Below are 12479 nucleotides of genomic sequence, written 5' to 3' on the forward strand. Positions count from 1 at the left end.
TGCCAGTCTAATATTTGCCCTGTGTACTGATTGACAAAATGTTGTGTCCTGTTAGCCCAGTTAGAAGTTAGTAAGTGACCAGAAGGCTGGATCTCATTAGTGATTAATGGTGTGCTTATCTCTTATCTCCCCTGCTCCCAAAGTTGAAAGGTCTGTTCTGCTGGCCATCAGGATTTCAGTGTAGTTGGAAGTGACCTTTAACTGAATTGCCTACATTCATTCCTTGGCCATAGTATTTGATTAGATGCTGGAATGTAATCTTGGTGATCACTTTCATTTTAAGTCTTTGCATATAAGTCTATGCATAACATAACAAGAGAGAGAGGATGGATGCCTGAAGATTAAATAGTTTTGTAAACAGATTGTGGTTTGTGATGTTTCCTGCCCACTGGCTTCAGGTCATATGGATTGCACAGGACCTGACTAACCTACCTGAGACTAAGTGAAACTGTAAATCATGACATTTCAAGAGGTATGCAATAGGCCAGAACTTTTGACCAGAGTAGTTATCTTTAAAGGACAGAGGGATAATACAAATCTATGAATTGTCTTACAGTTAAACTTCATTCTATTCCTGAATACTGTACGAGTTCTGGCAACAAAAATTTGGGAGACAAATGCTGTCGGCTATGACATAAGGAAGCAATATAGGTAAGTCTGTTAAACTTAGTCATGGTTTTCATTTCCAGTTGTCCCAAAACGACTAAGCAATTTTATGAATACATCATTACCTCTAAATAGCTGAAGAATGCCTATTAACTTTGTAGGTTATGTCCATAGTGAAAAACTCATGATTTGCTAATTCACCACACAGCATTTCTTCCACTTATGTGCATATTCTAATTGATTTCACCATTTTCAAAGGCAGTTAATCCTAAAGAACTATGATGTTCAGACACCACTGATCACACATTTTAAATCTGCTGTATGCCTTATATAATGAGTTTCAAGCATGGATTAAGTATTCTATGAGTACATGCTGAATATTTAATTGAGAATTTAATGGCGTTGAAAACTGTGAAGGCTGGAATCCATTTAGTGTTCTCTTCTAATAGCCCATTATGTGAGCAGCTGCGCTTTCACATGGGTCACAAAGCGGAAGAAAATGTCCTCATTGTGAGGAGGGGAAGGCCGCCAGCTCCAAACACCTTATACCTCCTGTGCCTCTTTTTTGGGTGGGGGTTACTTGGAGCCAACTCAGGAAGGGTTGGCTTGGGCAGTCACCTGTGCCATGGCACAGATAATTGTCTAAACAGTCAAAGTATGTTGGCTTTGAGGACTTCTGCCTTCATCCATGGATCCAGGTATAAGATAGACTGATTGGAACTGGTGATGTTGTTGTTGTTGTTGATGATGATGACAATGATAACAACAGTATCTTTCCTCTTTACTGTCACTGTGTTCATAGTCCTTTTTCTCCTCCTACCAGTATAGTTATCCAATAGGATCTCAGCACAGGCTTTGAGAATTTATCATAGGGACTTAAAATATTCATGCAGGTTAGTTATCTCAGCCCTTTCTGAGCAAGGACTTGGCTAAGACACCTTGACATGTGATTTTGGAGTTTTCAAATCATATCTCTGGAAAAATGTAAAGTAGGGATATTTGGAAAATGTATATCAGTTGTAGAATGAATTTGTAGAATAGTTGGCACATAATCTTTTTCTGTGATTTACCTGAACAAATCTCTGCAAGCTCAAGCAAAGCTTTGGGCTCAGGAATTCCCCACTACCTTGTCCTCTTCCCACATTACCAAGAGCATGAATAAGCCGTGATTTAGTCCCACTTCATGGTTTCTGGCTAGTCATTACATATGAACCTGGATTTTTTTTAAAGGGTAGTATGTTAGACAAGCCAAGTTTATAATCCATGGTATAAATCTGCCTGTTTTCCTTAAAAATATATGTACAGTGGTCTCTTCCTTTACGCGGGGGAGCCATTCCGGAACACCCACCCTCCTACGTAAGGGAAAAAAGTGTATGCTCAAGCTCCATTTAAATGAATGGGGCTTGTGCTCATGGAGGGTGTGGTGGCATGGCACACACGCCATAGCTCTTTCTGGCATGCACCACCACTTCTTCCAGCATGACTTTCAGCATATGCTGCGTGTATGACGCAGGCACACTGTACTGATATTTATTTGTTTAATGTGCAAAATATTTCACAAGCTAAAAATCATAGAAGAAAAGCAGAGTAAAAGAAAAAAAGCAAAAGAAATGAGATAAAAGAAAAAGCTATACATGTGTAGCATATATTTAACAATACTACAGCTAAACTATTGTCTATTAAACTAACCTAACACTACAGAGTTTATCACACAGAGGTCCTTCTGTGTGCTAAACATCACACAACTGCCATGGGGTAATCCCCCGTAGCGCCATGGGGGATCAAACCATGGCGCTATGGAATTGCATGTTAGGAATGGAGCGGGAGCCATGATTACATTTCTGTAGCGCCATAGGGGATCACACCCATGGTGCTTGTGTAACATTTGGGGGGGGGGCACTTGCGTGAAGTTTAGCACACGGAAGGACCTCCATGTGATAAACTCCTACATTACAGCCCATTTTAAAAACACTAACTTATTACAGTTAGCACAGTCTATTCAAACACGGACTAAGAAGATTTTCATATCTGGCTGCATCGCTGCTAAAACATCTCCCAAATGTCCCTAAAAGAGGGAGGAAGCACCTGTGTCTGAACACCAGCCGTGCTTCCTGAATCGCCATGGAAAAGTGGCTTCCTCTAGTGTCCCTGAATCATCGCAAGGGGAGCAGATTTCCTATGAATGCAAACTTTGCGTTCAGAGGAATTCTGCTCCCCAGGAACATTTCGGGGATGCTAGGAGGGAGTGACATTTCCATGACATTTCAGGAAGTGCACTTGGCATTCAGACACAGGCGCTTCCTTCCCCCCTTAGGGACGTTTGAGGCACCTCTTAGCAGTGATGCAGCCAGGTATGAACATCTTTATAGACACAAATGAGCTCTGACCCTCCCATAATAAATGAAATGTAATGAAAAGGAAAAAAGAAAACCAGTTAATAAAACAAAAATGTTACTAAGTTCCACTTGCTATAATTACTACTAACCATAACCAATGTAAAAGGTTATTACATTGTTAGAATTCTTATTGCTAAAAACAACAACCCATAAGCAGTTTCTAAAATCTTCAATTGGTTTATCTTTTAAAATCACATCAATTTGGTAACTTGGTCAGATTCTTCAACTTTAGCAACCTGCTCTTCAGTCCTTGGTACTTTTGTCCATTTCCAGTCTGAGTCGTGTGTGACTTGCCTAGGTTAACCTGGTGGGGTTACATGGCTGAGTAGAGATTCAAACCCTAGTCTCCAAAATCATAATTCAGTGCTCAACATACTACACCACACTGGCTCTGTTTGTCATTTAGCTGCTATTTATTGATGAACTACAACTATTAGATACAGGTGTTTACTTCACTGCTACACAATGGGCATGGTTTACCAAGATGCAAGTACTTGAACAAGTAGATGCAGGCCTTTCAGATATTTCAAGCATCTTCATTTAGCTAATGGTATTAGATTTGCTTGAAATCATCACACAGTCATATTGAGAAGGGAAAATGAGAAGGAGCCGGTGCTGTTGATGGGATCTGCAATTTCACCTGTGATCTCCTGGATGCATATGAACTGGCCTTAGATCTCAGGGACAGGAAAGAGGGTCTAAATGACACCTGTCATTTATATATAAAATGAACTGACATGTGTGCTGTGTTTTAGTGTCTTCCCATCTCAGCCTGCCCACATCTTGATCCACAGAAGCTCTTTAGCAAGTGTCCCTTTATCAGACTATACAAGAGATGAGGATCTCCCCCACCCCTGGCATGGTGGCATCTCAGAACCTCTCCCCTAGAAACACTCGTTTGACAATTAAATTGTTATTTTTTTTACAAGAGACATTTTTTTTCTTTACCTAGGCATTTTAATCCATTGGAAGTCAATATTTTGATTGTACTGAATAACATTTCACAGTTACTTCAAGATGGACAGCTTCCATCCAAAAAGTGTTGTCCAACTACTGTATTCCAACCTTCCTTTCTTAGCATATTTTCAGTGCTAGAAGAAAGAGAGAAGTATTTTGGATAATATAGGAGCATTACTAATTAGAGACAGTGCGTCACCTTGGTGGACACACACACACAGCCAAATTTTGTGTTTCAGCCAGGAAAAATAGTACAGTGAAAGCTGTGTTTTAAGACACCCCATACCTGCAGCTCTGTACAGAGTTAGATTGTTTATATTCTGCTGTAGCTTTAGGTTTCCAGTTGACATCACTTTCCTCTCCAATTCAGCATGTAGTATTTAGTAGAAGTATAAAGGATCATAATTGCTCTCAACTCTCTTCCAGGAAACTAGCAAAATCCACTTTGATTCTGATCCTCGTCTTTGGTGTGCACTACATTGTCTTTGTATGCCTGCCTCACACGTTTACTGGGTTGGGCTGGGAAATCCGGATGCACTGTGAACTCTTCTTCAACTCATTCCAGGTATGGTGACCTATAGTGCTACGTTGTTATTATGAGCCATGTTGTTCATTCATGCAAAGTGAATAGAGAAGGTCCTTTATGTCTGGTAGCCTTGTTCTTACATAGAGACAACACAGGCACATCTCACTTAACAAAGGAGTGAAACCGACTGCCCTGAAGGAAGGACTTCTGGCTACACTTTTGATCGCTGGGTTGGGGCTGCAGCAATGCACGCCACAGCCCAAACCTGGCATTTTCCAAGCTCAAAAAGAAGTGGCAGAAAGCTGCTCCTTTTTGAACTGGGAATAAGATAGCTTTTCTGCTGCAGCTTTATAGTGTTTCTGCAACGCAGTGCGTGCAAACACTGAAATGCTGAAACACCATGAAGCTGTCACACGTGCGGTCAGCCATGCAGCTTCCTGGCAGCCTGGGGATGTGCACTGTCTGAACGCCACACCCCCCACATCGCTGGGAAGCCGGCTCTTACTGCTGGTCTGTTTTGCCCCAAAGTCTCTGAAGATGAAGCTTCTTTTTTTATACCTACCATACTTCCTTTTCCCTTCTCATCCCCTGAAAGATTTGTGGCAGTGTTGGCATTGGGAGTATGATGAAGGAGGGTTTCACAGTGGTGGAGGATGGTGAAAGAAGGCCTCACAGTAGTGGATTCCACCAGAATGTCCACAATAAGCAATGCAGTATACAAAGCTTGAGTTGGGCAAAAGTGGAATTCTATTTTAACCAATGCTACTGTAGTAGGTTTTCTCTGCATCCAACAGGCAAGGTAAATATCTGCTGCCTCCAGAATACCTTAATGCAATGATTCTCAAATGGTGTGATGGCACACCTGCGAGGGGGGGGGGAGAGCAAGAATTGCTCAAGCAGTGGGGAGGCACAAGACTTGGAGGCACTGAACCCTCCTCATCCAGTCCATTCCTGACCGCAGACACTAGTTCAGTACCGAGATAGATTCTTTGGAGTCAGATGGAAAGGAAAGATAAGAGTTGGGTGTCTTCTGTATATTGGTGACACCTCACCCCATAATTCCAGATGATCTCGCCGAGCAGTTTCATGTAGATGTTGAATAACATGGGATACAAACAGAACCCTGTGGTACTCCACAGGCCAATGGCCAAAGAGTCGGACAGGAGTCCTCCCCCTACCTTCTGAGTTCATCCCTCCAAAAAAGACCAGAAACACTGCATAACAGTGCCCCCAAGTCCCATCCCAGAAAGGCAGCCCAGAGGGATATCATGGTCAATGGTATCAAAAACCACTGAGAGATCCAGCAGGACCAACAGGGACACACTCCCCCTGTCCAGCTCCCTGCGTAGGTCATCCACCGAGGCGACCAGGTATGAAACCAAATTGAAATGGATCTAGATAATCCATTTAATCCAGAAACCCCTGGAGCGAGGAGGTCACTACTCACTCCAGAACCTTGCCCAAGAATGGAATATTGGAGACTGGCCAATAGTTATCCAGGATGGTGGGATCCAGGGAGGTCCTTTTCAGTAGTGGCCTTACCACAGCCTCCTTTAGACAGTATGGAAATTTGCTTTGCAAATTCACCACTCCCCTTACCCACTCGGCCAGTCCCCCTCTGCCTGTTTTCAGGAGCTAGGAAGGGCAAGGATCCAGTGTGCATGTGGTGGCCCTCATTTCTCCAAGGATCCTGTCCACATCATCAGGCTGCACAGGCCTGCTTATTCCATTTTAGGTATGCATACTCTTAGTTGTGAATTAAAAGGTTGCTGAAACATATTGACGTGGTCTTCTTTTTTTCTGTTAAAGATGTAATGCCCACATACACGCCTACTCTGTTAACAGAAAATTAATGGAAGATGTCTGTAGCACAGCTGAAATTGGGTGGCAGGCTTCTCAGCCAGAGAGCAGAGTAACAGGCTTATTCAGAAGCCACAGAAGCACTGTTAGGATGGAAATTCCATACAGCCTTCTAACAATCCAGGATACCAGAGATGGCAGTGCCCATTCCATATCCTTCCATGTGGAGAGCTACTTATTTGCCAGGAGTGGCTCCTGAAGGGCTGGGACAGCATTTAAACCACTCAGTGTAATAGAAAATGGCTGGTTCCATAAGACAGGCCCAACCATATGTTCAAGTTTTCATTAAATTAGATCTGGGCAGTTGTGGGCCTGGGAGCAATTTTTCTGCTATTTGGCACATGCAGGGCCACACCAACTATGAAAAATGCCCAAAAGCAAACAAGCAAGCAAACAATCAATTCTTCCCTCTGAAGAAGTGGTGAGAAGTTTACTTCTGGTTTCAAAAGCAGTATTTTTTAAGTTAAACATTGCCTCTGTATATGGAGAGGTGGTTGCATCCTATTGCTAGTCCTGGAGGGTTCCAGGGCAAACAATGTACCCTTTTTTTGTTGTCAGAAAAAAAGCAGTCCAGAGAACCTGGAGAGGTCAAGGAACACAGAAATAGTATTAAGGCTTCTTGTAGCCCCGGGGTCATACTTTGCCCACTCCATTTAAATCAGGGATTATCTAGTTCTGGCAGTGTGGAGCCACATTGGACTTCTCTGACTCCACCAGGAATACCCCCAGTTGCTTCCTCTCTGTAAGAATGTGATGGTCCAGCAGCAATGGAAGAAGAAAACTTGGAGCATACATGTTTTAAAACCTAATAGCACTTCTAGCCTTTTAAAGTGATGTCATGATGTGGATTTTCAGTAGTGTGGCAGGAGAGCTAGCCTTTGTTTTATGGAAGTGCCTAATTTTGGTGGCAAATAGAGCAGTGAGGGGGCAACAGAGCCTGGCAGAAGGTGTACATGACACATGGGCCAACTGTTACCCAACCCTGACTGAAATGTTAATCAGTTAAGGGCCAGTACACTTTTGGAGCTACTATTTGGCTTTGAGCATCCTTCCATCATCTGGTGTTTTCAAAACAGTTTGGACTACAACCTCTAACATCCCACCCAGAGCACTGGCTGTGCTGGCAGGAATCACTGGGTATTTAGCCCACAATATCTAGAGCGCACCAGCTGTTTTGGAGGATAGTTACAATACAATTTTTATTATCTGATTATCTGATTTCTGAAACATTTACTTCCTGCTTTTCAGTACATATTCATGAACTACCTCAGGGCTCTTCAGACATATTAATTAAAAATCAGTGTTGAATTCATGGTTCATAGACATGATAACGAAATTACCAATTTATTATTCTCTTTATGATTATCTTCATTTTCTTATGCAGGGCTTCTTTGTTGCCATCATCTATTGCTACTGCAATGGAGAGGTAAGCTATCAAACTGAGACATGGAGAATGAGATGACCTGGGACAAATCTCAGCCTCAGCCTTCCTATGTATAAAACAGGAATGAGTCTGGATTATTTCACTGGTGCATTTGTGAGGATAAATTTTTAGCAATTGCTATTGTTTTCTAAGTAGCTACTGTACTACTATTAAGGTCTCTTCCACAGTTTACAGTTACAGCACTTTGATTCCACAACTATTGTGGCTCCATCTTGGGGTTTGTAGTTTCATGTGGTACTTGAGATTTCTTCACTAGAGAGCTCTAGTTCTAGTTCAGACTACAAATTCCAGGATTCAAAAGGATGGAGCCATGACAATTAAACTGGAATTCAAAGTACATTGTAGTATAGAAGAGACCTAGCTTAAGTTCCATTGACTTCAATAGGTCTAGTTTGAGCATGAATCCACTGCAATATTATTGCACTATGCACTATATTTGATTAATAATAGGTGACCCCCCCAAGTTAGGCAAGGAAGAGCTGAGCTTGGAAGAGTTACCTTTTTGTATTACAATTCCCATGACCAATGGCCATGCTGATTGGTGATCCTGTAAGTTTCAATCCAAACAGTAATTTTTCCAAGTGGGGATCACATGGCTTGCTTGGGATCCCGGCTTTGTTTATAAAAGTTTATCCTGTGAGATGCTTCCATGGACTGCAGTGGTATTTCTTACAGAGTAAAGCACATCTGGAGTCTGTCTAGGAAAAGGCAGCTTCTTAAAAACCCAGCAAGGGCCATCTTTCCTGGACAGCCATAACATGGCTGAGTATGAGACTGAAAGCAGTATCTGTGGCCATTAGGAATGAGTGTTGGGATCTCTTTTGTGATTTACCTGTCACTTTAATTGCTTTGCGCTAGCTAGCTTAATAGCCTCCCTTCTTCCCCGAGTGGAGGAAGGAGCAAGTTGAGAGAGAGAAAGGTATGAGCCATGACAGATCAACAATGTAGTGTGGTTTTTTTTGCTTCTAATATAGTACACGCAGGATGCAGTGGAAGAATGTAATGTCTGTTTTTAAGGTATATTGTTTTGCAGAGTAGAACATACCAAAACATTACTTAGATTTCCCAAAAAGCTCAATTTTCTTCTTTTTAAATCTGCATTTCAGAACGGTGGTGGTGGTGGTGGTGGTGGGAAAGAGTTGAATCATGATTTTTTCTCCTTTCATTATATTCTGTCATACCAGTCCCTAGTGAAGTTAGGGTGGGTCCTTTTTGTTTTTCTTTCACCAGCAGGTTAAGACTTTTCTTTTCCAGTAGGTCTTTGGAAGCTATCTCTTAAAAAAAAAAAGGGGGGGGGGTTAAATGATGCTTTTATGGTGTTTTAAATCTGTTTTAAAGTAAGATTTTAATTATGTTGTATAACAGTGTTCTGCTCTTAATTTTGTATGTTTTTAACTATATGTGTTGAATTGTGTTCTCTGTAGTTTTATAAGCTGCCTAGAGTCTCAGCTTGGGAGGAAGGCAGAATATAAATAAAGGCATGGATGGATGGCACTGGGTTCTTTTACCCTTATGTCATAACTCTGCCTCACTTTTCCATGAATAGCTTTGTTGTAGAGGTGACATAACTACAACTCTAATGTATTAAGGAAGTGCTTCATTCTAAGATAACAAGAAAGCCTTCTTTTAAAGCTTTCCTCCTACTCCTTCCTTGCATTTTGATCTAGTCGTTTTCTCTTTCTCTTTAGGTGCAGACTGAGATCAAGAAGACATGGGCTAGATGGAATTTGGCTATAGACTGGGAGAGACCGGCACCTTGTGGGAACTACCGCTATGGCTCTGTCCTCACTAACATGACTCACAGCACCAGCAGCCAGTCACATATGGTGGCCAGTTCCCGTGTGGTACTGATTTCCAGTCGGGCCTGCAAAAATGTCACCCAGCGGAATGATCCCCACATAATTTTGCCTGGGTATGTTAGGAGTAACTCTGAACAGGACTGCATTCCTCACTGGGTTCCTGAAGAAGCTGATGAAGATGAAGAGAAGAAGCTGGATGGCATTTCACTCCAGAAGCCCCTTAGGATTCAAGACAATCTCACAGGTTCCCCTGAGGAAGAAGAGAGCAGGGGAGAAGTAGAGGCAGCACTTTAACAAAGCAGAATGGTACACAGAGGGAACAAGCCTGATATAATGCCAACGAACTCCTCTGTTTACAGGCAGCAAAGATTCCCATCAAAGTCTGTCATCATGGGTCATCCTCAGAGGCTTCCTTGGTGAAACAGCTCAATTCCTTTGAAGCTGTGTTAAGTCAATGTTCATTTGGCCCAGAGACATTTACTCTGTTTCTGGCCCAAACTTTTTCTAGCTCTAAGAGCCTTCTGAATGGAGAACCTCAGAGTGTTCTACATGCAAAACATGTGTTCTTCCACTGGACTATGATCACCCATCATTTGCCAGCATTTTTGAACTGCATGATGCTCTTAGGTTAGGAAGATTTTTTTTTTATATGCCTTAAGTATCACCAGAGGCACCAGGGAATTCAAATGTCAGTGGAATTTAAGAACAAGGGTTTGTTCCTATTAATTAAAAAAAATACAGAAAGTCCAGGCAAAACACACAGTTATATGCATCATACATAATCCACCGTCACAATTCTAAATTTAAATTAAATTTATTTGTATTTTAAATATTAAGACACATGCACTCATATCTGTATGACTTCCAAAATATGATAAGTATACAATCATATTTTTTTGCATAAGTCTATTGTCCCTGTATCTCCCATTATTACAAAGTTCCAGCTTCTTTTAATGATGTTAAGTCTACATTGGTACAATTTTTACAGCCACTAAAGTGGTACAATACAAATTAACTGTAGAGTTAATTTTCCGTCAACTCTTGATCGTTCCCTACAAGATCATGCCCCCTTTTATGTGACTATTTATGGCCAGTTCAGTGGTATACTAAAGTACACAAGGCAGCTTATGCCAAAATGTAAAATACAAAATGCCAAGGCCACCTTAAAACATGAAGACAGTGTTACGACATATGAACACAACCATTGTAAAAATTCACAGCAGAATCTTAATTCTGGAAAATTCTGCTGTGATAAAATTGTTCTCATTGCCTGTACAGAAGCACTTTGTGCAGTTGTTGTTTTTCTTCAGTTCAATTCTTCACTTTCTCTAAATGTTTTAAATCCCCAGTTTTATCTTATTTATTATGGATTGTGTTAAATTTACATATTTTCCGAGGATTTTTAAAATCATAATGCTGAAAATAAAAACACAATGAAAGTTTATTAATTTTAATTGCCATTATATGCTCCAGAATTCAAAGATATAGCCATGTTAGTCTGTAGAATCAGTATGTAGAGAGATCATGTACTGTAGCACCTAAAGAGACTAGTTGAAAGAAAGAGGTTGGCAGCATGAGTTTTCGTAGACTAAAGTACAAGTCTGGCCTTGTTTTTTGTGTTTCATTTATTATTATTATTATTATTAACCTTTATTTATGAAGCGCTGTAAATTTACACAGCGCTGTACATGCAATCTTTTTAGTTAGACGGTTCCCTGCCCTCAGGCTTACAATCTAAAAAGACATGACACAGAAGGAGAAGGGGGTGGTGACGGGAAAGGGTAAGAGGTCCAGCAGTTCCTCTCAACCTCCGAGGCCTGGACCAAGGCAGATGGACTGGAGGGAGGGCAAGGCTTCATAATGGATGGTTAATCATTATCCAGAGAAAATACATAATCACAAGTAGGATAATACATATACAGTACATAGGAATACAGGAAATGGATCGATAAACAGCCAACAACAGAACATCAGATAGTAAGCGACAATTATGCGATGCCTGGGAAAGCTTCTCTGAATAGGATGGTTTTCAGCTCCGTTTTGAAGCTGGTTAAAGAAGTGATGGCTCTTGCTTGTGGAGGAAGAAGGTTCCAGGAGTGAGGGGCAGCAAGTGAAAAGGGGCGAATCCGGGATGGGGCAGAGGAAATCCTGGGCTGAGACAGGAACCCTTGACTACCAGAACGGAGGGCCCTGGTGGGAAGGTGAAGAGAAAGAAGGTCTGATAAGTAAGGAGGGGCCAGTCCATGGAGGGCTTTGAATGTCGACAGCAGGAGCTTATACTGAATGCGGAAAGGGAGAGGGAGCCAGTGAAGGGATGCCAACACAGGAGAGATGTGGTCAGAGCGGTGGGTGGAAGTGATAATGCGTGCAGCTGAATGCTGGACAGAGATTAAAGGACGGAGGTGAGAAAGAGGAAGCCCAGCCAGGAGGACATTACAGTAATCAAGTCGTGAGATCACTAGGGCATGGACCAGGATCTTGGCAGTAGAGGCGGAGAGATATGGTCGGATTTTGGCAATATTGTACAAAAAGAATCTACAAGCCTTGGCTGTGGTCTGGATCTGAGGGATACACGACAGAGAAGAGTCAAAGATAAAGCCAAGACTGCGGGCTTGCTGGACTGGTTGAATGGAAATGTTGTCCACAGAGACAGAAAAGGAGTGTTGAAGGTTGGGCTTAGGAGGAAAGACAAGGAGCTCCGTCTTGGACATGTTGAGCTTCAAACGCCGATGGCGCATCCACTGCGAGACAGCTGTAAGGCAAGATGAGACTTGCTGTTCAAGCCTTGGCGAAAAGTCAGGGGCAGAAAGATACAGCTGGGTGTCATCGGCATACAGATGGTAGGAAAAACCAAAAGAGCTGATGAGTTTTCCTAAGGACAGTGTGTAGAG

The 12479-nt window shown here is 41.9% G+C and overlaps 1 protein-coding gene across 1 annotated transcript in view; it reads left to right on the forward strand.

Annotated features, from left to right (window-relative positions):
• Positions 1–11207, forward strand: part of PTH2R (parathyroid hormone 2 receptor) — a 68994-nt gene extending 57787 nt beyond the window's left edge. Inside the window, exons 10-13 of the mRNA XM_042437939.1 lie at positions 557–651; positions 4386–4524; positions 7730–7771; positions 9478–11207. Of these exons, the coding sequence (XP_042293873.1) occupies positions 557–651; positions 4386–4524; positions 7730–7771; positions 9478–9882 (681 nt within the window). The 3' untranslated portion in view covers positions 9883–11207. The remainder of the gene's footprint in view (positions 1–556; positions 652–4385; positions 4525–7729; positions 7772–9477) is intronic.
• Positions 11208–12479: the final 1272 nt, after the last annotated feature.

This window comes from Sceloporus undulatus, chromosome 1, assembly GCF_019175285.1.
Source record: "Sceloporus undulatus isolate JIND9_A2432 ecotype Alabama chromosome 1, SceUnd_v1.1, whole genome shotgun sequence".
NCBI lineage: Eukaryota > Metazoa > Chordata > Lepidosauria > Squamata > Phrynosomatidae > Sceloporus > Sceloporus undulatus.